The sequence below is a fragment of the Lepidochelys olivacea genome (genome assembly GCF_965140295.1).
Source record: "Lepidochelys olivacea isolate rLepOli2 genome assembly, chromosome: 14".
In the NCBI taxonomy this organism is placed as follows: Eukaryota; Metazoa; Chordata; order Testudines; family Cheloniidae; genus Lepidochelys; species Lepidochelys olivacea.
The window spans coordinates 12,851,260-12,878,668 of record NC_140424.1 but is presented as its reverse complement, the minus strand read 5'-3'; the positions used below and the strand labels follow the sequence as shown (position 1 = coordinate 12,878,668).

Sequence of the window (27,409 nt, the reverse complement as noted above, 5' to 3'; positions counted from 1 at the left end):
AGAATCTGCCAGCCTGTTTATCACTCAGGGTGAGAATTTGCTAATTTATATCCTACCTATCCAGTGTCTTAAGGTCAGTTGAGTTTATTTACTAAGGTAATCTACTTTGATCTGTTTGTTATCTCTTATAATATCCTTTGTAATTAATAAACTTGTTTTTGTTTGTCTAAACCAGTTCGAAATTCATAAATGGGGACAAAAAGCTGTGAATATCTTCCTCCACATTGAGGGAAGGAGCGAATTTCATAAGCTTATGCTGTACCGTTCTCTGTGCAGTGCAAGACAATACAATTTTGTGTTTGCATCCCAGAGGGGGAGCAGACTTGAGTGCCGGGCAATCCCCTAGCTGAGTTTTCCCATGCAGCGCTGATTTCAGTATCTGTGTCTTTCTGCAGCTGGGCGTGTCCCTATGTGTGTGCACGCGCTAGAGACAGTTTGAGGGCCTGGCTCAGCAGGACAGGGTGAGGGAGCCCTGGCTGGTGGAATGGGAGGGCTCAGTGGTACCCCAGTACATCCAGTGGCACCCCGAAGGGGGAGCAACCTGTCACAGCCCTTTCTAATAGGAGAGGGGAAAAGATTAGCCATGTGGTGTAGTCTCAGTCTTGCTCTCACGTCCGGGACTGACAGTGATGGAGGTAGCACACTTAGTCCACCACAGAAGGAGAATCTCACAAATCCAGCAGTTTAGGCACCTGCTTTTTAGGCCAATTTAAATTCTCTTGGTTCAAGAATCAAGCATCTAGGGAGCCTTACTCTTTCAAGAAACTGTTGGTGAACTGGAATTAGAGGACAAACATGGCAAACCCCACAGGATTAATGATCCTCATCTTCAGGCACTAACAATTAAGGTCTGCAGCCATTTCAATAAAAAAGAGCCCAAAGTAAAATACTGAATAACGGAGTTAAAAAAAAAGAGGACATTCTTCCTTCTGAAATGCTGTAATCAGCGGACCTCTTCACAGAGAGCAGCTGTCAGATCAGACTATCTGAACTAGAACTGCACAGGTTTTTCCAAATTGTATGTGAGGCAGAAAGCTTATTAGTTCTATAGAGCTTTGATATCAAAGTCCTTTAGAATGCTCAAAAAAATTATACAGTTTTAGTTTTCCCAAAACACATCTAAAGAGGGAAGGGCCATTCAGATGTTCCTTCATCTTTTTATGGCATCCAGTGTGGGATTATGTTTAAAAATAGTTCAAGTGGAGAACATCTCAAATTCATTTGGGATTTTTAAATATATAAAAAACGGTTTCAGGAATCTCATTAAAATTAGAACTATTTTCCTCCGAGTCACACCACTGAATTTTACTGATTTAATATTTTAATTTTAAACTATGAGCACTAGAATTACACAAACTTTATATACAAATATACACATATGTACGTCACAGTACTTGAATACTCGAAGTTTTTCATGCCATAGAACATTAAATTCCCAAAACTGTATACACTGTCTATCCAGCCTGTAAGTACAAGAATTGCAGGCCTTAAAAAACTGTACCTATTTAGAAAAGGAAAATCTCTCTGAAATACCAGGAGATGGATCTTGCATTCCCATCCCATGTTGAAAGTGCAGCCAAAATCCCCTTTCACTGGGCACCCAAAGTTCCTTTAAAATACAAGACTCAAAAATCACATGCAATAACTGATGTGTTGAGGAGTTTATATAACTGGAGGACGACAGTTCAGCCCTTCCAGTAATATAGTTATCACCAACAATGTACTGAATCCATGGTTTATGATGGCTTCTCATAAGATGCAAAACAAACCTGAAAACCAATAGCTCACCTTTAGGCTGGTGTTGGAGCGTGGCTGGCTTAGCTCATGGAATTTCCAGTGCTCTGACCCAGGTGTTTCCCCTCCTTCTCTCTGAGTCTCAGGTGTAAGCAGTGCATCTCCTGGAGGTAATGGGAAGATGCCCAGTGATATAGGACGCTCTTTTCTGTTGGGGGGGAGAGGGAGGGGTTTAAAACAAAAATACCCAACATTTAATGAGGTTCAATTTTACACACTCACTGCCTATGCTATACCTGCTTTTGAATATGGCAAGGAAACAGAATTTAGATTCAATCATGCATACTATATTTCCCATTATATACACATGCAAGCATACAGAGTTTACATTATTTTATTTAGTAATTCCTCAGATTCTGCTTATGTATTTCAAAAGTTTGAGTATTTTAGACCCATTTAACGGATTCCAGTTTTGAACAACTTTGTGCAGCATTTACATCTGATATCCATTCCAGGTGGAGAAGACTAAAAATTTTAGTATGAAATAATTGTTGGACCATGAACATCAGAATCAATGTTTTAAAAGCAAGTTGAATTTTTTTCTTTAATTCAGATGAAGCACTAACAATCCAATTGCATTCAGAAGCCACTTTTGAAAATGCATTTCTCATTTGCTCAACTCTTGTACAGGACCACAATTTCTGTAATGATCAACTACTAAATCCAGACAAATCTTTTCAACTTTCCCATCCACGTCAAGCAACAAACCCTTACCTTGAAGTCTAACTCATATCTACTCTTAAAAGCATTTCACATTTACAAGTACTGTTTGTATATCACAGTTTGTAGTCTGCCTAGCTGTATGTTTGGGTGTGAACAGAAAGACCCGTTATGAGAACCCGAGACTCTGAAAATTAGGGGACTATTTTTGGAATGGACTAAATTTAAGATTACAGCTTAGTTTGTATGAGAGAAACTATACAAAACTGCTTTCCCAGTTAAACACTCAGATCTTATGGTGATACCACTGAAGAGTTTTCAATGTTGGTGCACTCAGTTCCCAAAATAACAGATATGAGACGGCAGGAAACCTAAGTTGAGATATGAATTTAGATAGCCTTTTTAGTACATAGACACAAATTACAGAAGTTACAGAACTGGCTTTTTTATCAACAGTACCAATACCGTATAGGACATTGAGAAAGCTGGTAGCAGAGAGGTGTGGCGCGGGAGCAAGTTCATGGAAGGTTTTAATCCTCATATTACTGGTCATATTACCACAGCTGGCTATTCTATATTCAGCTGTTAAACCAGATAAAACAATCAAAAGTAACCTAAAATACCCCAGAAAGCATACAGAATTCCACAGACTGGCATGAAGCAGGTCCTATCTCTCCCAAGATCCTTGGGTTATTTGGATAACGGTCCCTTGAAGTATTTTGAAGTGTTGGCACCTCTGCATGGGAACACAGCACCAAAAACTAAATATCACTTTACAGCAGAGAAGACTAGTGAAAGCCAAACGATTTCACCCTCCTCTTCATAAAGAGACAATTTGGGAGACCCCAAAGGCTCATCTCAAAGAGCCATCCCAAAATCCCAGGACTGATACCCCATGTCCAGTGGTGTGATCACAATGAATAAAACCAGATTACATTTGGGGAGAGACAAAAATGTTGTTTAGAAAGTCATCTGCAGAATGCTGTGTCTAGCTCTGTAAAGGAATGTCAGTACTGGACACTTAACTGAAGAAAGTTAAGATGAAGCAAAACATTTGCTTGGTCAAAACAGCATGATTCCAAAAGAAATACGTGCAGTTAAGTACCACTGCCAAAAGTAAAGCTGTGGTTAGATATAAGTTTACCAAAGGTAAGAGGTAGAGAAAGTACACAACGACTGCAGAAAATTGAGCTTTGTGATACAAAGCAAACAGAAAGTATAGTCCATAAACCAGTGGGCACCTCTCAGTGAGAAAACCAGGGTAAGTATTTTCACAATGATTATGGAGACTCAAGTCTATAGTATTGACTTGTAAAATGATTCAGGCCCTATCTATATTAGCCAGGACAACTTCATAGTCTGCTAACAAGACCTGTGTAGCCAAGGGAAGGTCCATGCTCCTATGCAAAGAGGATGACAAAAACTATAGTAAAGATAGTGAAGAAGTGCTTGTACTTGGGGCCCAAGAAGCAATAGGCCCTTTTGAGAACATTCACTATGTCTGGATAAAAATTTTCAAGAGATTAAAAACTTTTAGGGAGTTAAGGAAAAATGTCTGAACAGCACCTTGTGAGTACTGATATATGAAAGACCACAACGTACAAGATAACATCTGTATGACTAAATATGCTGTACCAAAATTGATACCAAAGATTTTGCAATAGGAAACTAGTACAATCAGGAGTGGTAGGCTCTTAACCAATACAGAAAGACAGCTGGACATTCAATCAGCATTAATACAGTTAAGCACAGATAATGTGAAGCAAATGAAAAAAGCAAAAGCAATCAAGGCCACATAGATAAAAAGTATTGGAAGGGTTGGGTTATGCTGGAACAGTAACAACTCTGAAGAAAAAACCTTACTAAATAGTTGCAAAACTAAACAGAAGTTTTTTTCTACAACAGCAGGAGTCCTTGGAATCTATTCAAGTACTTCCTTTGTTTAGCATTCCCACATTTCTAATACATTGGGGCGGGAGGGAGGAGAAGAGACACACACACACACTTACTTAGTTTTCAAGTATTGATTTTCTGGAAAAAAAATCCAGTGCCAAAAATCCAGCTGGCCCCTTTCAGTTTAAAAGGGGGCTCGCCTTTAAGCATGCTCTGAGAGGCCCTTAGCTTTGGAAACCATCTTCTGGACAAATAGTCCAAAGAAGCCCAGATCTGTTTCTCTTCAGGGCATGCTGCAAAATCTATCTTTTATATAGGCTTTTAAGGAGAGGAGTTTAATGGGGAGGAGGATTATGGACTAAGAAGGGAAAGGGGGAATCCTCAAAGAAAAATTCTTTCTTCAGTTGGGCTCACTTTGGGGAGGAGGGGGAGAATTAGCTGGATTGTCATTTTAAAAATAATTAGTCACCTAGAGTAAATAGATAGATGTCTTATATGTATGACCTCAAAATCAAAATGCATGCAAGGAATAGGTCATTAAGGTGTAAGGGGGTCTGTCTTCCCTTCTGACAAGCAAGATCTTCTCCCACTAAGAATATCAATTTGTTTGCTTGCATGTGGGATGGGGAAGAGTCCCCCTTTCAGTTTCCAAGAAATATTTGGAAAGATGTCATTTTGCTGAATTGAAGTCAGATATTACAGTTTACTCCCTAAACAAATAATAAAAGTATCTGTTTAGTCTTTATTTCTTTTAACAGTGGCCTACTGAAATATTAGAGCTTTAAGTATTTTTGCAGCCACTCTACATTATATCTTTTTGATGACAAATACTCAAGTTAATATAATATTACATATTCAGACCATAATGCTTTTTCAATAGCAATTTTCTACAATTTTTTTTTCTAAGCTAAGAAAATCAACAGCACAACCTTTAAAAATGCTGGTTTATTTACACACTAAAATCATTTTAAAATTTAACCAAAAGGCTCTACTGAAAAGACAGCACAGTTTCTAAGACTTGAAATTTAAATATTCACTTGAAAAGTGATGACATGCTACTAAAAGACTTCTTTATCAAGCTGATAGCATTAGTGTAAAGTGTTAGAGTTCAGACTTTTTAAACCTAAAAAAGTAAAATATTTTGCTTTACTTTTAAAGTAAAAGGCCTTAGTAATTAATTATTCTACAAAAAGGAAAGGAGTACTTGTGGCACCTTAGAGGCTAACAAATTTATTTGAGCATAAGCTTTTGATGAAGTGAGCTGTAGCTCATGAAAGCTTATGCTCAAATAAATTTGTTAGTCTCTAAGGTGTTACAAGTACTCCTTTTCTTTTTGCGAATACAGACTAACACGGCTGCTACTCTGAAACCTGATTGTTCTACAGTAATATATTACCCTATTAAACTTACCAAAATGCCTTAAGTCTACCAAACACTTAAGTCAACTACGCACTACATTTACATATTTGTCACAAAAGATTAAAAAACACACTGAAGGCTAGAGACCAAACCTAGGCTATGTGCTACATTGATTCTTTTAAAATCATCTTCCATTAGAACTAATTTTCTGACAATCACATATTTTTAACAAGTATATACATTTATTTAAGCCAGAGTGATAGTGATTAAAGAATGCCAAGTTCACTAGTTTGAAAGATGCAATTTTAAAATGTGGCCCATTGTATTTCATTTAAAACAAACATTAAAATGTCAAAAAAAATAAATTTTTTTTCCCACTAATGCAGATCTGCTACTACTCTAGGCAACCAGGACAAACAGCACATAACTCAAGGGAGGAAAGAGTTGGTTGACTGCCATACAAGTATAAAGAGAACGATGAGAGAGGATAACATTTGACTCAACAATAGTGAATAGGCTCTTACAGCTCTAATACCCAAATACAAGATTTTTCTTTCAAAAGTATCTTAAATGATCAAACAGTATTTTTTTTAAATACGTAAAAAAATATTGAAATTATATATTTGAACAGAGCTCCCATTACCTGTACATAAACTGCATAAAGAAAAGGCCTGCGGCATCACAAATTTAGGACTATATAATATTCGCTAAATACCTTACAACACGAGTGCAAGCTCTGTCCACAATGTTTAACAAAGCACCTCTATTCTGTTGGCAAGTTAGTGTCAAAGATTTATTTAACAGCTTTCTAAAGCAAAAACTCACCGACTGACCTTGTAATTACTTAAAAAAACACCAATGCAAATTTCCTTTAACAATTTACAAAACAGTGCCTTGCCTTACTTAGTGTATGAATACTAAATATACAGGACTTCAAATCAGCACTTGATATCCCGTTGCCTCCTTTTATAGATCGAAAGATGAGCAAGAATGAGGAAACTAACAACAAAGAATACAATAAGCAGAGGTTCAGTAGGTCAGAGTACCTGAGTATCCTTGATAGATTCTGCGTCAGAGCTGGCACACCAGTAGAAATAGAAAAGTGCACAAGCAGCAAAACAGAAAGAGATACTAAGATAGCTGAATTAATGACCACCGCCCCGCCAACGAAGCCAAACACAAATAGCAGCATGCATCCAGGACTCATGGTGCTGCGCTGGCATGGTGAAACGCCGGAACCAAGGCTACACAGACAACGAGGGTGTATCTTTGTAGTGAAAGTCTGTCATTCAGCTGCTGCCACAAAAACAATGCCATCAGCAGCAGCTTTCCACTCTCTCCTGCAGCAGCTCCAAACCAATGACATCACTTCTCTCCTCCCCCATCTCAATGAACCATAGAGCTGCTGCTCTTAGCATCTATGCAGCAAGCGACACAGCCAGCTTATTACCTATTCTCTCCCCCTTCCAGAGTTCATTGGCAGAAAGCTTTGAGATCTACATAATATATTCACATAGAGCTCTCAGCACAAGCAGACATTTAGACATGTTCCTTTGTAAACCTGTGTATAAAGCAGCAGAAGCAATGCAATATTTAAGTATTTTTAGACTCTGGTATGTCTGTTATTTTGAAATTATCCATATCCTAAAAGAAACCCTGTCTACATTTATAAAAATGTATGCCAAAATTATTGCCCAAGACCAATGTACAGACTATATATCAACATTTAGTGTTACAAAAGCAAGTGTTTTTTCCCATGGATTTCTACAGTATTCTCCTACTGCATTCCAATCATCCGACAAATCTTTCTGATTCAGCCAAACTGTTGTTGTAGGATTAAAGAACAGACAGTCTTGCAAACATACATGAATGAATTCTTTTTATTTCAGGGTGAGAGCATAATAATGCTTACCTAATTCTACCGTGTGTGGTGGATTCTAGCAGATCACCCCCCGTTAGTTGATGAAGTTTGGTTCTTTCCAAGTGTTCCATATAATTGTGAATCATCTGTTTAAAACAAAAGATACTGTAAGACATATTAAGTATCATTTAAATGTATTGCAATAGTGTATTTTACAGCCAATATTTTGCACCACTTTGCAATCCTCCTCTGCATATCTGAAAAAAAAAAAGATACCAGGAGCCCACTCCATTTTACAGTTTAGAGTTAATTTCTTTCAAAGTAGTAAACAAATGTTAGCAAAATATTTGACATTTATGGCCACAAGTCTGATCTGAGACCCTTTCCTTAAAATTTGAGCATTTGAGAAAGAACCTTAAGTTATTTTTCAAAAATAAAAATTCAGTTTCACTTTAACCCCTTAGACATATTCCTATATTCATGCACAGGAAATATCTGAATAGCAACATAAGTGTCCATGGCATTTCAGACAGAGTTCTGCAACTAAGTGCCAATAAATGGAAATAACGAAACCCCAATGACTGTAACCTGCTGAAGTTTAAACACATCCATGAAGTAAAGGCAATGTGTGTGATATTTCTTTGAATGACTGGCAACTAAATCTTCTATATGCAGAGATTTTATTTATAAAAACACAGAGAAAATAGTATTATATGTTGAAACATTTTATTGCATTGTGTTAATACAGTATAGAAAAAAACAGCATCTATCTAGAATATAGTCACCAAAACAAAAAGATAATATTTTTAAAAGTATATTATGTTTACATTTTGAGCAGTTAGTTCCTTTATCAAAACGTGGCCTAATTTACTAGTTAATACATTAACGAAGAACATGGTAAGTGTTTGGAATTTAGAAAAGTGAAGTGAGATCTGATGCGTGTTTCAGGCTTTCCTTTGACTTTTCATGTATTCTGGTCAGATAATTCTTGGTAAAATAATGGTTAAACTTCCCCATCTACACCAAACTGCTCCATAATGAAGATAAATATCAGACACCAGAAGACTGAAAACAGACACTGCAAAAAAGTCCCTGTGTAAAAGCAGAACTTTCTTTTTTTTAATTTATTCAATAGAGTCAAAGGAATACCCAAAATCACAGATAGATACTACAACTGCTCACTGTCTTGGTTTTTTGTTACCTTATGTATGGTCTTGCAAATGTATATAGCTTTCTGAAAATAAAATCTGTGTTGAATTTTATGTTCTTTAAATGTGTATTTATGGTAGAATGTAAAACAGGAATAGATATATATGCTGTACATGGTAATCTGTATATATTTCACGTTTTTATTCAGTGAGGGTTCTATAAAATTGCAATCATAGGGATTTATTACTAAAAACAAAGTATTTGTCAACAAAAACAGTTAAAGAAACAGCCAAGCTATTTGAGCTATGGATGTACTATTAACCCATTTTATTTGTTTTTATTGCGTAAGTAGCCCTCTGTAAAAAGACAGTTGCATTATTTGTAATAATTATGTCACACCTTGGATAAAATAAGCCACTAACCAGAACCCTTACTAGTTCATTAAAGTCTGATCATATCTAGGGTATCCTTTGTCTAGATTTTGACCTGAAAATAAATAAAAAATAAAGGAGCATTGGCTGGTCGGTATCTTAGGTAGTACCCACCATAAACTGATGGGCATATTATCAATACCAAATTTTAGCCAAATTAGATTAACCCCTTCCTTTTGTAACCATTTTCTCATAATTGTGTACATACTTTCCCTTCCCTCCTCCACTCCACAGGAACAAGTTTTGTACCTACAAAATGAGGAAGAAATAAGACACCACAAAAGACAGTACATTTCAGTTTTAAGCTAGTGAGTAGTTAGAATTTTTTTCTGATCCTTTTAAGATTTATCTTATTTCATCCTTAAGGTTTTCATTATTAAGTCATGCTGTTCTAGCTAGCATTTCACAGTCATGCTATTGAAGATTAAGCATTGTTCTAAATGGGTGCTGTTACACTGGAGCACAATAGGGTTTTATAAATCTATCAAGCCAATCAGGAGCATGAGGCATAAGGCTGAGTGCGATTAGAGTGGTAATGATAGAGCCGTCAATTTTATGAAATTGTTTAAATGACAATGGTCATAACTGAAAACAGGCATTAAAACTACAACAATACGTAATAGCAGATTTTATAACGTTAATGCTTCATCACAATCATAATTGTGCAAAGCACCAGAGTCATATCAAAATCAACAGTAAATACAACACACGAGTCACTGACCAGCAATCTTCCTCCACATTTTTCATGCACATCTGAGAAGTGTGCCATACTACATCCTGTCCAGTCAGCAAGCCACATCATCAAGCCACCCTTGTAGCAGGTGCACCCTGCCCCTGGTCCCTGCAAAACTTGCTTTGGCTATCTTCCTCCATTTATAATCCTTGACTATTTTAAAGTACTAAGAGACCATAAACATTAAGGACTTCTGTACAATATGGTTCTGACTGCATTTATAATATAGCCATAGTCTATTTACCAAGTCAGGCCCAAGACCATGGGATGCTGTTGAGAAAAGGTGGTCCGCTGGGAAGACCAGAGGTGCACCTCACCAAGAAGGGGAAGAGCATCTTCATGCATCAACTTGTCAACCCAGCGAGGAGGGCTTTAAACTAAGCTCAAAGGGGGCAGATGACAAAAGCCAGAAGGTATAAAAATATGACCTTAAAAGGCTAGATGGGGGCGGGGGTCACATGGAAAATTACATTAGGGTCATTAGAGCAACAAGAGGGAAATCAGTGAGGGAATCTGATTAACATCTTGGATGTCTATACAAATATATACGGAGTATGGGGAACAAACAGGAAGAACTGGAAGTATTAGTACATAAGCTAAATTTTGAGTTCATTGGCGTTAGACTTGGTGGGATAAATCCCATGACCGGAATATTGGTATAGAGGGGTATAGCTTGTTCAGGAAAGACAGGCAGCCTAAAAATGGAGGAGGTGTTGCATTATACGTCAAGAATGTGCACACTCGTTCTGACGTCCAAAAGGAGGTCAGAAGCAGACCAGTTAAGAGTCTCTATGTAGAGATAAAAGGGGTAAAAAACAGGGGTGAGATCATGGTATGGCTACTGTAGTCTACCAAATCAAGGAGATGAAGTGGATGAGACATTTCTAGAACAAACAGAAGTAAACAAAACACAAGACCTGGGAGTAATGGTGGACTTTAGTTACCCAGACTTCTGTTGGAAAAGCAATACAGCAAAACAACCTTTCCAACATGTTCTTGGAATGTACTGGGGACAACTTCTTTCCTCCCAGAAAGTGGAGGAAACAACAAGGAGAGTCATTTTAGCCTTGATTTTGACCCACAGGGAGGAATTAGTAGTGAATCACTCCATTCCCACCTGCCCCACCACCCCCTCCAGCACTCACTCTCCCCGAGCCTTGCTCACTTTCACTGGGTTGGGGCAGGAGGTTGGGGTTCAGGGGGGTGGAGGCAGCACTTCCCTGGGTGGCTCCCAGTCAGGGGCGCAGCGGGGCTAAGGGAGGCTCCCTACGCCGCTCCCGGAAGCGGCCAACACACCCCTGTGGGGGGGCACGTGGCTACGCGTGCTACTCCTGTCTGCAAGCGCCTCCCCTGCAGCTCCCATTGGCCGCAGTTCCCTGTTCCCAGCCAATGGGAGCTACGGGGGTGGTGCTTGCAGGCAGGAGCAGCATGCAGAGACCCCGCTCCCCCAGGGGCTGTGGGGGCATGCTGGCTGCTTCCAGGAGCAGAGTGGGGCTGGGGCAGGCAGGGAGACTGCCTTAGCTCCACTGCACTTCCTGACTTTTAGCAGCTGGAGATAGTGATCAACTGGAGAAACTCCAGAATCCACCAGTCAATTGTGATATACGGTTTGATGACCCCCGATCTACATATATAGGGCAGGAGGAAGGTTATATTTACAGGGCTAAATGATTCAATATATCCTGTCACACTGACATTCTGGTTTCAGAGTAACAGCCGTGTTAGTCTGTATTCGCAAAAAGAAAAGGAGTACTTGTGGCACCTTAGGTGCCACAAGTACTCCTTTTCTTTTTACTGACATTCTGATCTTTTATTCACCATTACCATTTTTAAATCAAATATTGTTAAGTTATCCATTAGCATCTCATTAGGAAATTAACACATTACAGAAATGCTCCTATGCTGCAAAAGTTTGAAAAAGAATCCTTCAAAATCACTGGAATAATCCAAGATTAGTCATCCTGACCAAAGGTTGCCTGTCTCCTTATCACTAATAGGTTTGTTTCCTCAGTTTCTTTGTATGCTGGAGACTAGCAGGAAAGTCATTCACTTAAAAAAAACAAGCACCCTACAAGTTTATTGAAAAATAAGCAAGCCAACGTACACTATCAAGATAGATGTACAGATTAAGCCATTAAATAAACTAGTCTCGCAGGTCAGAGAACCCCTCCTGTGCTTCTCCAGGAAATCCAGCATTAACCCAGCCCACTGCTATCAACCTCTTGTGTTTTCTCCAGGAATTTTTATATTCTGAGATTACTCTTCCCCCCTCATCTTAAAAAAAAAAGTTCTAACTCCTCAAGTTTTCTACACTTCCTGTATTTATTTTAAGAGTGGATCTGACTCTAGGCAACAACTCCCTCCTCAGTGTTATGTTTGAGATTAACAGATTACTCTTTTCAAGTGTTACAGAAGTCTTGCATTAGACATTTGACCTTTAATACATCAATAGAAACTTTTGCCTTCCTTCTCCTCTCGGTTACCCCTTCTTTTTGTAAGAGTTGCACTTCAGATTCTATTCAATTCCTCATGACTTCCTAGTATTGTTAGCTCAGCATCCTGTCTCCAGATCCCATGAACATTTTTGACCAGGTCCAGTTGTCCATATGAAGCCAGCCATACGGTTTTAATAGATAACAGGCTGCTCATTCTTGTCCTGATTTTGTGGTCAGGTGCACCATTTGAGTAGATCTTCAAGATGGGTTTAAGCCTTCAAGTTTTCCAGTAATAGCACTGACCAGAATCATCCCCTGATAATCCAGGCAGGGCTAACTTCTTCAGACTTCCCCAGCAGATGTGTCAGTCAGCTCCCTGTCCCAACAGTTCCCCAATAGGTGCCTCTCCTCTCTTGAGAGAGTCCCTCTTAACACAGCCAAGTCTCTTTATGCTTGCCAGTTCCCAGGCTTTGGCCCTTCTGGACAAAACCAGTCCTGCAGGCTCAGCCCAAGGTTGAGCCAGACTCTTCAGAGCCAGTGACTGTCATTGTCCCATCATACAACCATGAAGTGTTTGCTGAGGTGTCTTATCTTGAGCTAACTCTTCTCTTCCTGCTTGCTTTCCTTAAAATCCCTAACCAACATAGTTGTGCAATAAACATCCCAGTAAGCTGGTTAACATATAGTACACAGTATTTATATATTACAGAGCAGCTCCATTTCCATCATATGCTGCATGTACTCCTTCCAGTTTGCAATATTCCCATGTCCCAGATAATCCACTTTAATCTGGCATTTCTATTTTAGCAGAAATGTAAGGGATTTCTGCATCCTGTCACAGGATATTCTTCTAAGCATAGTTTGCACTCTCAACCTACTTTGAAAAAAGTTACACACCCACTGGGCAGAAATTATCTGAATGTAAATTGAAAGCATTCTTCCCATTAACAATGGCTAATGCACTGATGTACACCAATTAAATAAGATGATGGGGATGGCAGATATGGTAACTTTGAGTCATTAAGCCCATTAAATATATATTAATTTTTAACACAAGGTCATTTAAATCTTACTTGGGAACACTTTTTGGGAAATAAGTATAGAGTTTTACCTCAATTAAATACATACGATTGGTATAACTCTGCTTTGTCAAATTTGTAATGAAAAAGTTTTCTGCATTTCTTCTATATTAGCCATCCTCCTGGCACGAGGACCTACTCAGGATATTTCTTTGTCTGAATCAGCTTGACAAAGTATATTCCAAATGCTAGAGAAATGCTCACTGTTGTGTCACATTGTATCAGACCAAAACAGTGACAAACTTACAGGGCCCAATTATGCTTCATTAAACTAAGCAAATAGTCACGGGGGGGGAGGGGGACGACGACACTATATCCTGTACAGTACCTCTGTTTTCCAAAGAAAAAAAGAAATGTTTCCTTCTACTTAAACAGGGAAGGTGTTTGGGAATTGCTATCAAACCATCTCTACTATACATCATTTAGAGCACGCCACTTTTCTCCAAGCTAATTACAAATTTTGAGAAGTTTCTTCAGCTGTTTGTTCACACAAGTTCTTCCTTCCCAGCTTCCTACACAAGAGGTAAGGAGAAAGCGGTCTTTATGGCTTGGCTTTTTAGTACAGGAATACCTTTTCTGAGTACAGCTATTAGTGTCATCAGACCTCACTTCCAAATGCTACTGCAAGCTTGAAAAAGGTTAAATTTCCTATTTAAATATAAATGCAGGTAAATGAAGTAGTACAGGGGTTCTCACACTCTGGGTCGTGACCCCATTTTAATGAGATCACCAGGGCTGGTGTTAAGACTTGCTGGAGTTCGGGGCTGAAGCCCGAGCCCTACAACCTGGGACCGAAGCTGAAGCCCAAGTCCCACCACCTGGGATGGAAGCACAAGGGCTTCTGCCCTGGGCACCAGGGCTCAGGTTACAGGCCCCCCTTGGGCTTTACCCTCCCTGCCCCTTGAGGTGGGCGGGGCTTGGGTGGACACAGGCTTCAGTCCCCTTTCCTGGGATCATGTAGTAATTTTTGTTGTCAGAAGAGGGGCGCAGTGCAGTGAAGTTTGAGAACCCAAAAGTAGTAGATTGTGTAGTCATGGCCATTAAAAATATTTAAATCTATCATCCCTCTTTTCTCTGCTCTGGTTCATGCATTGCACTGACAAGTCTACTGTACTCTATATGTAGTAGCAGCAGAGAGAAATTTAATAGAATATTGACAGTATATTTCAGTCAGTTTGCAGAAAAGGGCAAAGGAAAGCAGACGACTGGAATGAGAGAAAAATAGGAAAAGGAAATGAGCCATAATGTCAAAAAGAGGAAAGGATAAGAGAACACACCAATGAATGAAAGATGGAGAAAAAAGCTAGACAAGCCTGACACACTAAAAAGTGGGATGAGGAGAGAAAGAAAAGGATAAGGGGAATCAACAAATAGTAAATAAAGGCAGAGGACAGTCACATGGTTTAGATCAGCGGTTCTCAAACTGAGTCAGGACCCCAATGCGGGTCATGACCCTGTTTTAACGGGGTCGCCAGGGCTGGCTTGGACTTGCTGGGACAGGGGACGAAGCCAAACCCGAGCCGCACTGTCTGGGGCCAAAGCCTGAGGGTGTCAGCCTTGGGTGATGGGACTGAGATTACAGGCCCCCTGCCTGGCGCTAAAGCCCTTGGGCTTTGGCTCCAGCCCTGCCACCCAGGGCATTGGGGCTTTGCCCTCCCAACCCAGGGCGGCAGGTATCTGGCATGCTCGGGCTTCGGTCCCCACTCCTGGGGCCATGTAGTAATTTTTTTTTGTTTGGTCAGAAGGGGTTCGCGGTGCAATGAAGTTTGAGAACCCCAGGTTTAGACAGCTGTCAGAGCTAATACTGCAAGCTTCAAACACTCCTTTCATTATTTGATCAACTGACAGGAAAAATGAATTGTTATTTCAGTAAGCATCAAGGATTATTACTTCCAAAGACAAAAGTGAAGTTGATTAAAGAAAGAAGAAAAATATTCCTATTTAGAGAGATGAGAGTAGAAGATAAGTTCTTGAAGCAAATACTGTGGTGAAATCACTCAGCTGAATCAGAGGTTTGATTTCATGCAAGAGACCCTTGAAGGTAACTTCAAAACTACATTAAGCAATCTGTAGAGTGATGTCATCCAAATAATCTTATACTAAATAAACAGTGAGGTTACCAGCGCAGAACTGAAACACTAGGAAGGGTAGTGAAGGGGTTAGACAATAAGAAAACTGAGAAAATTCAAGGGAGAAAATCTGATATCACTGTCTTTTAATTCTACCTGGTTTCTCAGTTTGAATCCACTCCATCATGAATCATTAAACAAAATAAAGAGACATGTGCATAGGACAGGTGAAGATGGACTCAGTCTTGTACTGACATGGCAAGATCATCTATGAGCTGCAATATAAAGAAGCAAGTGAGGTCTGAGAAGAAGTTCACGTTTTCTAGGATTCCCTAGTGACCCTGTAACGGTGCTAGAAAACCCTACAAATTAAGAGGAGACTATGAATTAGTACCCTGTTATTTCCTCCACTATTATGTGTATTGCAGTAATGCCTAGAGGTCCCAGCCAAGCCCATTATGCCAAGCAAGGTAAACACAGTATGAGAGAGTTCCTGTTCCAAACAGCTTACAGTCTAAACACACACGACAGGCATGGGGTGGAGAGAAACACACACAACACAGACTGAATAATGTGACGTTTGGCAAATGTCACATACGATTTTTAGTAAGGGTTTGGGGAGTATTAGGTTGTAAGAGTTACTAAAGGGAGAAAACCAAGGAAAAGAAAGGAGGGGAACATGGAGTGACACCTAAGTGAAAGTGACTGAAAAGGAGTAGGGTAGAGCAATCAGTCAAAAAGCACAGCACAGGAAACGGAATGCCCAGAGTAAAAACTGAAAAAGAACTGTGACTTGAAGGGGATGAGACAAGAGCGAGCTGCATTAAATCCTTCTCGTTTGTGGTAGAAGATAGTCACCTCAGTGATGATAAAATCTAAGGAAACAACTTTTCCCACCCAAAAGAGTGCATTTTAAATTGTATAAATGTTTGGTAAATTATTTGAATAAACCAAACCTGCATAGCTTGTTGTCCGTTTTGGAAGAAAGTCTATATAAAAAACAAGACATTCCAAACATTCTATTAGTGTTCATTAAATCAAGTTAAATTGATTACATACATTTGTTGATCATTTTTGTAAATGGAGTATTGGGGAACGGGGAAGAAAAGTTTAAACATTTATATTAATTTCTATTATGGTAATGCCTGGAGGCCCCCAGTCAGGATCAGGGCCCATTGTGCTAAGTATTGTATAAATATAAAGAGACAGGGTCTCTGCTCCAGCGAGTTTACAATTTAAACAAGCAACACAAAAGGGTGCAAGAAAGTGCTTCAAAGTCTGAACAGTTTTTTAAATATACCACGTATCTTACAGGCAGGACTGGTTGCACCTCCTATTATTAAGCTTGCTTGTCACTTCCCATTACAAAACCCTGTTTTCAATTGCTTATAACTTTACCAAACTAATCATTTGGGCTGAATTTTTCTAGACCATGAGCCTGCCTCAGTCTTAAATTTTTTAGAAAGTTTCAGACAAAACAGTTGAGCTGTTTCCAAGAATAAAACGAAGGAAAAAAATTGCAGTGTTAAAAATAATCCTGATAACCTTTACTTTGAGACTGCAGCACTCCTATGCTTTGGATCAGAGGTGGTGTCTGTGTAAGGGCTGAACCTTTTACTGTTCCTGTGAGAATCCATCTAACTTTGGCCTTTGGAAAAAAAATCTCAGTTCACATATGCTCAAGTAGAGAAGTGCTAGAGCTGAACAGCTGAAATGTCTGAAGAATCTATGCTCAATGAGCATGCTTCAGCTCCTAGTGCTGGTTAACCTAAGCACGCACCATCCCCACACAGCACCTGAGTATACTCCATTCCCAGAGTGGGGGCCAGGCACTGGAACTGAGACCAGGGAGCCCATATCTCCTGCCTTTATGCTCTCAATGACACCCTGTGGCACCCAGGCAGCCACCTGACTCAAATGCAAAGGAAACAAGTGCTGAACTGGGGGTGGGATGGGGAAGGCGGCAGGATACTGGGACTGGAAGGGGATGGAAGAGAAACTGACTACAAGTTGATGAGGACTGGAGCTGGCTGGGCAAAAAGACTAGACCAAGAGGCAGGAGAGGGGGGGGCTGGTATTGGTTGGATATCAGACCAGAAGCTTAGGGAAGAGGGGACAAGGACTGGGCAAAGCAGGCCAGGAATCAGTGTGGGAGAAACAGGAAACAGATCTGACAAGGAGCAAGGAGGCGAACTGGGACTGGCTGGGCTAAGACACTGGGACAAGGAGCTGGGTGAGGGACAGGGGAAGACAGACTGCTTGAGGAGCCTGGAGACGAAGACTGAGAGCCAGTGTGGGGAGGGGAATGACTGGAGGGCAAGGGAAGATATGACAGGAATAGGTTAGAAGGGACAGAGCAGAAAAGTGGGCCAAGTTTTGATGGGGAGCAGGGGAAAAGACAAGCAGAAGGATCTGTGGCCAGTACAATCCACTACAGAGCTTGGAATGGCCTTGGAATATTCACAGATGGGTAGTAACGTGACAAAACTCTTGTGGACAGCAAAAGGCAAGAGCCAAAATTTGAATTTTAACTGGCTTTGATGTGAAGTTCATTTCCAACGATTTGTTCAGAAATTTACAACTCAAATTCAACAGCTGGAAAGATATCAAAGTTCTGGTTCTGTCTGGGGGACAACTCTATTCAGAACCAGAAGAACAGGCAATGATGTCTACACAATCTGTTCAGAAGGATAGTGTGGCCGACTTGTAACAATATGAAAGGAGGAATTAAGACTTGTGGGTACTAGTCTTGTACCACTGACTATCCTCTGGGTATAATTCCACATTCCTCACATACCCTTAACTTTAGAAGCTACAAAAACTTCCCACAACCCACATCATGGGATCCCACAGTGCTCTGTCTTAAGTCACCTCTCCTATTCCCCCCCGCCCCCGGTTAGGCCTCTTATTTCCTTTACTTTCTCATCCCCACAAATAAGCCATTCAGTCCTGTCTTGATTTTTGCTCTGTACAGCTCTTTCCCTCCTCTTTGTTTTTTTCTGGTTCTCTTCCCACCCCCCCAGGCTTTTTTTTTGTGGGGGCGGTGAGAGGGGGTCAGCTTCATGACTTTACTAAGAGGTTTTGAATGTATAATAAAAGACTGGGTACTCACTCTATGTTTTCCTGTCTACTAAATGTATGTCAAGTCTACCTCAGTATTGTGAGGCTGATTCTTAAAGCAGAGATCCTTACGTTAAATATAAATTCAAACTACTATTATAGTTTAGGGTCTCAAGCCATTATGCTCTAAGCTTTGCTAAACTAAAACTAGTGGAAGAAGCAGTTACCTACCCCTTAGTGTGGCTTCAGTTTCTCCTGTTTTACAGTTTTAACTAAATCTACTTTAGGAGCGTTATTTTTCAGCATTAAACAAAATATTTTTCTTTGGGAAAAATTTTATGGAAGTCTATATACATATATAGCCTACTATAACAAGAGCAATATAAAATTAACATTTATACACAATAGTGTAAACATATTTAGAATAAACATGGATTTCTGAAAATACAGTTTCAAGGATACTGTGTTTCATCATACATACTTCAAAACTTTGTGCACAACCGGTAGGCTCAAATTTCCAAGTTAAAAAACAGGTTAATTAACTGCTACAGAACATAACAGACTAAGGGTAAATTTTCAAAAGTGACTAGCATTTCGGAGCTTAATTCTAAATGAAAATCAATGGAACTTGGGCTGCTAAGTGACTTTTTTTAAACATACAGTTGACATCTTGTTTTGTACTGTTTGAAAGCTCCATAAACATTATGGTTCCAGTCCCTGTGAGGCTTCCTTTCCCTTTCTGCTACTCATTGTGAGGATTGTGATGCCTCACACTCCTAACTCACATTCATATTGATGAAAACTAAGCTAATGTTACAGGTAATCAAATGTCATGTTTCAAGGCACAATATTTTTAGTTGAAGAGGCCAGAACAGAATTGCTCTCACTTTGAAAGACCAAGTATTACCTACTGCTGGAGAGCTAAGAAAGAACAGGAGCAGTAAAGGGCTGGAATCAGAAAATAAGAGGACCAACAAGAAAGATCCTCTCAATACCAGAACATAGCAAGTTTAGTTAATTAAAAGGTACTCAAATTAAAGTTTTATTAGACTGAAATATTCTCACATACATATGAACACTAGGCCAGCTAGGATCCCTGCCTGTACTAGGAAGATGACCCTTTCCACTGAACCCATCCGATGAAGTGAGCTGTAGCTCACAAGAGCTTATGCTTAAATAAATTTGTTAGTCTCTAAGGTGCCACAAGTACTCCTTTCCCTTTGCTAATAGTTATTCAGTAACAGGCCCATTTCACATGGTTTATTACTCTTCAATTGCAAGAACAGACCAGGCTGAGAACAATTGTTTGGTTTGATCTCAACTAGCAGTTACTGTTAACAGTTGAAAGAAAGAATGAAGGAAAACTCTTTCCTGACAATGGTTGTCAGCACCAAGTTGATTTCCTAGGGTAAATGAACTCAAGGAAGAAAGTAGAACCACTGGCATTGTGGAAAAAGCAGTCAGAACACCAGAAATAAGGGGATTAAGTTACCTTTTTTTCATCTGTTTGCATTTTTCTACATTTGCTTTGAAAAACTGTATTGGGGGTATGGGAACTACGAGGATGCTCATGTTTCAACAAGGCCTGAATATGAGAGAATTGTCTATATAATTGACAGTTTTGTACAAGGAAAGTAACTTGGAAAACATATGTACACTAAAACATATATGGCAAATAAAAACTACTAAATGCCAAACAGAGCCTGGGTACAATGGATGTTGGCAACAAAAATGTCAAAATTCATTAACAGAATTTTGTGTACATGGTTTAGCAAGCTAGAATGGCTAAACATTTTCCACTTTGACATTAACTGCTATACATAGGAAGCTTAAGTTTGCACATGGTGTAAGTATTTTTACATCAAAATGAATTAAGAGTACTTAGACACCTACCTCTGTATGTCTTGAATGAAGTGCATTGTATTCTTTCTTCAGTTCTGCCTCCCTCTCCTCAAGTCTGCTAACTAAAAAAAAAAATTAAGGTTAACCCAAGGAGACTCCATACCAGCTACTGAAAGTCCAGAATTTCATGTCCTGAAGTCTGATTTTCACAGACCACAACTGTCACTCCAGAGGTCAGGGTATTCCAACTGATGGGTATCAAGCAGCAAGACTCACTTAATGGAGTTGAGGAAATTGAGCTCTATTATTGTCTTTGTTAAATCTTTCTCACTCCCCCTTCTATTGATAAAGAAAACACACTCCTTCCCCTAAAGGTTGCAAATAGCCATATGGAGCTGAATCACGTTTTTCACAGACAAGTTAATAGACTATTAAATCATCAGATTTCCAGTTAAAGTTGTTTAAATTTGTCCAGGAAAATTTTTTCACACATGCATAACAAGAGAAAGTAGGAAGCGACAGAGACCCTATCACATGCTATACTGTTAATCTTGCATTCAGAGGTCATGTCTATGAAGAGAACTGCAACCTAGATCTGTTGGCATTACCAATAGCAAGTCACACAAGATTATCACAATGGTAACTTCTAGCCCCGGAATCTAGAAAGCTTTTCTTCTGCATAAATAGGCAGCCAACTCACAGGTCTAAATCAAACCTATATTTCTCAGCTGAAGAGTTTTAAATGGTTTTAATCAGAGCAAATATTAACCAGATATTTTAGATCACTGTAACATAGCATATTAATAATTTGGCAATAACTTACTGTATTCCACAAGCCATAACAGACGTTCTTTATCTTTAAGAGGTCACCCTTGCACGCCATTGTATATTAAAGTAATGATCCTGCAGATGCAAAACTACTCTTTTCATTTTCTTTGAGTGCTTACATTTGAAGAAAAATATGTACTGTAATTAATCTCAAGTTTATTAAAATACAACTTAGAAAACTTTTAGCCATCAGTGAAGTCTTAATTCACAAGATTAAAGTTAATAGGGTTTTTGGTTACGGCTTGTCTTCACATACACTACAGCTGTAGCACTGTAGTGAAGACACTACAGTGAGCTAGACTACAGCATAATTACCACTGGGACCCAGCTCTACCGATATAGCACTGCTAGTGTAGATGCATTATGCTGATCAGAGAGCGCTCTCCCCTTGGCATAATTATTCCACCTCCCCGAGCAGCGGTAGCTAGGTCTCTTCCCCACTGACATAGTGCTGTCCACATTGGCACTTAAATTGGTAAAACTTACATCGCTCGGGGATAGGTTTTTCAAACCCCTGAGCGACTTAAGTTACACTGATGTAAGTCTGTAGTGCAGACCTGGCCTTAGACCAAGTTATCTCCAATGCTATAGTATTCCCTATACCACACTTTGCTTCCAAATAGTTTAACAACTCAGTGTTCTCTTTACACAACATTTTTAGTATAAGTAGAATTCTGAACAGCCAGACCCACGTTAGAATTAGCTCTCAATTAAAATGTTGGTTGGTTGGTTTTTTTGTTTGTTTGTTTTTTGTTTGTTTTTTTATTTAAAAACCTTCTGGCTACCTTTCAAAGTGCAAATTACTTTTTTTTTTTTTTTTTTAAATAAAGGAGTACTTTAAATCTGCATACTATTGGTATGTCAAAGATATACCAAATTGATCAGCTGCTCCCCTCAATTTAGAAATGGGCTAGAAGTAAAACAAGTATGTTTTCTGTCCCATTCTGAAAAGGAACAAAGTACCAGTACAGGATCTTCTGCAGCTCTCAGTAGAGAAAGCCACGGTTACCCTTGGTTTTAACACTTTCAGCTCCTAACTCAACTGTAATTGGAATTCTCACACTAACTCATAACAAAAAATGTAATTCTCATATTCAGTAGAGTGTTAGGAAGGTTCTTATAAATTCTTTTTTTCCAACCAAAATGGTCAGTCATGGCCTTCTGCAGTGCTCATCATGTCATTTCAATATAAGCTATTAGTGACAACACTTCTGTTTATTTTTGTGTCTACTTTGCCCTATTTTGCAATTAGTTTATTGAAGGCCTTACCTAAAAGTCTTGTTTTTCCCTTCCCCCCCCGCCATTACAAGTTTGTCAACTCTAACTTTCAGTTTGTGGAATGTGAGAGAGTAATACACTTATGTATTCTTTTGATTTAGCCAAGTGCTCCACATTTTCTAGCTGAGGTTTTCTTCTTTCACTTGCCCCGTTTAAACCCCTCAAGATGATTTATAATATAGTTACCAGTCTGTCTGCAGCTGTAGACTCAGTGCCAAACACCACAGTATCACAAGACCTAAGCCAATATTTTCTCCGCAATTTGTGCATTTCTACTATTGCCAGCATGCTCCTATCATCAATATTTCTCAATGCACCTTTTTAGTGCCCCACATTTTCTACATTTGCACATAGGATATACTTTATATAGGTACTTTATATAGATACTATTCAATCTGAACATTTTAAAACTAGATTCAAAAGGTGTAACCATAACCTGTAATTGTCTGTGCACTTAGATCAACATTACTCTCTAATCTCATCTTGCTCTTCTAAGAGCATTAAAGTATTTGACAAGACCCTTTGCACTCTAGCTATAAATATCAAACTGCTCAAAAGTATACACATATACCCCTATGAACCAATCTTACAATACAGTAAAAAAATCTAATGCACATAATGGCATATAATAGCAATAAATACATGAACATTAATTTTGAAAGGCTTGATATAGGATGCAAGATACTTTGTGCGTTACTAAAGAAATTATCAGTGCACTGTAGAATAAAGCAGATGAGAAGAATCTAATTGGTCAGTCAGAGGCAATGTCCATTCTGAACACTCAGGGAGAGAAGATAAGTGCATGGAAGCTTTGGGTAAGTATCCAGAGAAACAGATTTTATTTGAAAAGCCAACTTTTGCCTACTCTATCAGACTGTCTGGACTATTATCTTCTAGTATAGCTGGACCACAGCATATCAATTTACAATCTAAGTTAACTAAGCCTTGGTCAGACAGAAAGATACTGTAGAAATACTTAAAACAAGCAAGACTGGCTCACCTTAGTTTTTCCTGTCACTAATACGTAGGACACATTTGTCAAATCATCAGCTTTAGGACTTTTAAGAGGAAAGGTCTTATGGTCCTTCCCTTTTGCCCTCATAGCCAATAACATTTTTCAGGTGCTCAAAAACTGCCTCAGTTCAAGCAAGCAGTTTGGAAATCAGGAAGTGCAAATAGCATTGCTAATTGGCTTCATATTTTGGGAGACCTGTTCCCTTCCTTAGAAACAGTTTCCAAGTATACTGAAATAGCATCAGGACCTAGATAATGTTAATCATGTTAACCTAATCATGGCTTGGGTTTGAAATTTTGCTTCTCAGTGCTGGTGAGTAGAAGATTATATTTACTGCAGTGACACATGGCGATTAGCACAAAAACACACACTGATACAAGTTTAAGTCCTCTGACTAATGTCTTAACTAGTACTGGCTCATAATGATCTTCCAGAATTCACCAGAGGTGACCTAAACACACACCATATTTAAATAACTATAGACTATCACTTTACAGTAAACCATGAGAGACTAATTCCCAACACTTCATTTTGATCACAGCAGTCTACAGCCAACCTAAATGCAATCAGCAGTAAAATCTGCTTTCTACAATTTACTATGGTTAATAGTTTAAGATCACTGATGGTATCCTAGCTCTATCCCAAATTAGGCTATTTCCCTCCTTCACTGGGCCTATTTTAACAAGAATGGCAGCTCCATAATTCAAGCTATGGGTGACAGATTCACTAGATGCAGGCACTGAAGACCCAGGATGCCCACCCACACAGATTTATTTCATAACCATTCTATTTGTGAACATTTTATTAGAAGAAGGACCTGCAATGTGACTGAAATGTCTAATTCTGGTTTAGTCTAATCTCTGGAGTTCTTTCCTCAGTAAGATGCCTTCAACTGAATGCCTAGTCTCTTGCTCATGCATTTCATCCTGGGCTTTGCTGGTCAAGCTTGTTACAGCCTGACACTCAACTTGATGGCATTTTTCTGTCTGTCTGTAATGTAATAACTTTTGAATGCCACATCTGATCAATTACAGAATTTCATGGAAAGTTCTACTCATCAGTGGCCAAAGCCTTATTGATTGTTGGGGAAAACTGGAAACCAGAAGAGGAAAAAATGAGACACCTGAAGCCCCTGCCAGCTTTTCATCATAGCCTCAAGCACCTCTGCAGTTTTCTATAGATCAAAAAAACTGCACAACATTCTAGCATAATACTCCCACCTCATTTCAGTCCATCCTCCCAATAAAGTTTAACATGTTGATGTCCTGAATGACTAATCACCCAAACAGAAAAAGAGGGGAGGGGAGAGGGGACAAATTAGGGTATGCACACAGCCCCTGGCAGGTGGGAGAATGGGAGCACACAGGCCCTGCCATGGGGAGAAAATGGGCAAACCCTGGAATGGGGAAAGGAGCCTGTCGATCTTTAGCCAACACTGCAACATCTTCTGAATGACACTCAAAACGAACAATCCCTTCTACTCAGACATGACTCACTCTCTAGAAACCAACAACCCCATAAAAAGCCAATGAAGCAAAACAAAACCCAAAACACTCCCAACCCCAAGATATTTTACTTAAAAAGAGAGAATCAGGCAGTCCATGCAACCCATTAGGAACTTCACTCTTACTATCAAATTTTACACAGACGATGCTCAGATACAACACTGATAAGCAACAGTATAAAACTCTAAGATACTGAGTAAGGGTATCAGAATCTGGTCCAAAAAAGAAACATAAAAGGTTAGCAATTAATATGGGTTTACAAATGGGTCTCCTAATCCTAAGAGAAACAGGACATTACCACAGCAACAGGCTAGATGGCAGTACACAAAGCCCTTTAGACTGGCAAGAATACCACCAGGGCAATAAATTTAAGTCTGAAGGTTGCCTCATTTTGCTCAGCTTGCACATGGAGCAGAGAAGTAGTCTGAAATCATCCAGGTAACATCCATTTTAGTCTACGCTACTTCACAGCCACTGTAAGTGGAGCAAAGCACTGTTGGGGTAGGCTAACTATAATGCCATTTGGGACAACCTGGAGCCTCACATGGAAGGGGTTTAAAACAAAAGTGAAGACATTTGAGATTATATTAAAGAAATGATCATAAAGCAACTGAAAAAGTTCCTTTTGCACTCCAATGTCTCAGACCCCTATTTCTGGCTAGAAAAATATTTTAAAAAGATACCACCACAAGGATGGTGGGGTCAAAGAAGCCTACAGAAAAGTTCAAGCAGAGATTAAAAACAACTTGTTTTGGTCCTTTCATTGAAATAAATACTTAAATTGCTGAAAACAAATCCATTCTCAATTTTCCTACTAGCCAAATGTAACTATTCAGATGAATGGAGAGGTTTAACAGTTAGCCTTATATATAATTACATTCACATGTATTTTAAAAAGTTGAGTTGGCAAGATCATTATCTGCTGCCATTTAAGACAGCCAAGAGCATCAAGAATTGAGCAACTTTCATCAGACTTAATCTGTACTAAACTTGGTGTCAGCTATCAAGAGTATCTAACCAAAAAGAAATAGTTGTTTACTTCAATTACTTCTATTGTTTAATGTTCTGCACAGATTGAAGTCTAGTTTGGTGATATGCAAGATCTGAGAATCTCAATTTCAGAAAAAATTAGAATTAGTGAAGTGAATTGAATGCCCTCCAAATTCATTGTAGCCCAATTTATCATAGCACATTACAAGTTCAATATTGATTTTGCAATACTGCAGAGTAGAGATTCTAAAAGGTCCATCTTCCCAGGTATAATACACACCTACTAAATAACACTGTATCTAGCTCATTTAAACAGTGTTTTACACATTGAAAAATACTATCCTGAACAGTAGAAGAATCTGCATCCATCAATTTAAGGAAGTAATTTTTAAAATTTTTTTTGGACATTTCAATTTTATACAGAGCTCTAAATCCTCAATGAAGTTCTGCATCTATACCAATATTAGTCAGCTTTGACTATAGTATGTAAACCAAATTGTAAATATTCTAAAAATCAGAACACTAGACTGAAAAGAAAACAGATTCCATTGGAAAAACAAAGCTTCCATAAACAAAAATGTTCACTTTAATATATGATCAAGGCCCATCTGCAATCTGATATACAGCACACAGTGAAACAGTATCCAAATATCTGAAATACTAGTACTCCATATGAAAACCTATGCCTCCTTGATTTAACTTATCCAGTTCATCTCAAACTGAACCAAGCAAGCCTCAAAACAGGAAATTAAGTATTAAGGGAAAATGAGGTGAAGCATTTGGAACTTCCGCCTCCATCCTGAGAACAAGTATGAACAATTAGGCAATGAAAGCTGCCTGCCCTGCCTGTTCAAAAATCAGAGCTTACCTCCCAAGTTTGATGGCTTTTGCCAAGTTTGGAACACCCTCCATCTGTTTGTTGTCCTCTGCCTCAAACTGCTGATTAGCCTAAGGGGGAGAAAGAGAAACAAACCTGCTAGAAAGCCAAATCCAACTGATCAGATGCCTCCTCAAGAGGAATTTTCAGTTCCTGCTGTGCAGGCAGGGCAAAGAGATCCCATTTATTGGTCGGCCTTACTTGCATGCCACTTAAGCCCATTCTGAAAGGTTCTCCTTGGACAATCTTCCTTCAACTGATTCCCTAACAGCATGTCTCACACCAACTTTAAAAGATACAGAACACACATGTTCTTTAGTGACTACCTGATAGGCTGACCACCCCAACCTTGGCAGGGAAAAACTAAATTGATTCAACACAAGCGTTTAACTACGAAGCAGTAAGAAAGCTAGACAGAATCTGGGGGTAAAACATACTGTTTAAGACAAGTAGTAACCTCAGTTCCTTGGCAAGAGTTTAAACACCTTCAAATAGTTCACATTTAATACTTGCTCTACACTGTAGTTAAAGTTTTTACATTGACAACAATT

At 39.0% G+C, this 27,409-nt stretch overlaps 1 protein-coding gene across 4 annotated transcripts in view; it reads right to left on the bottom strand.

Moving 5' to 3' along the window:
• The window catches only part of SPAG9 (sperm associated antigen 9), a 105,694-nt gene that overhangs the window by 51,321 nt on the left and 26,964 nt on the right, over positions 1-27,409 (bottom strand). For 3 of the 4 annotated variants that reach the window (XM_084647198.1, XM_084647200.1, XM_084647199.1), the window contains exons 3-5: positions 20,417-20,487; positions 7,619-7,713; positions 1,789-1,942 (exon numbers count right to left, since the gene is read on the bottom strand). In XM_084647198.1, coding sequence (XP_084503324.1) covers positions 1,789-1,942; positions 7,619-7,713; positions 20,417-20,487 — 320 coding nt within the window. Of the gene's footprint in view, positions 1-1,788; positions 1,943-6,752; positions 7,030-7,618; positions 7,714-20,416; positions 20,488-27,409 lie in introns of those variants that run through there. The other variant, XM_084647201.1, reaches the window with a different exon arrangement.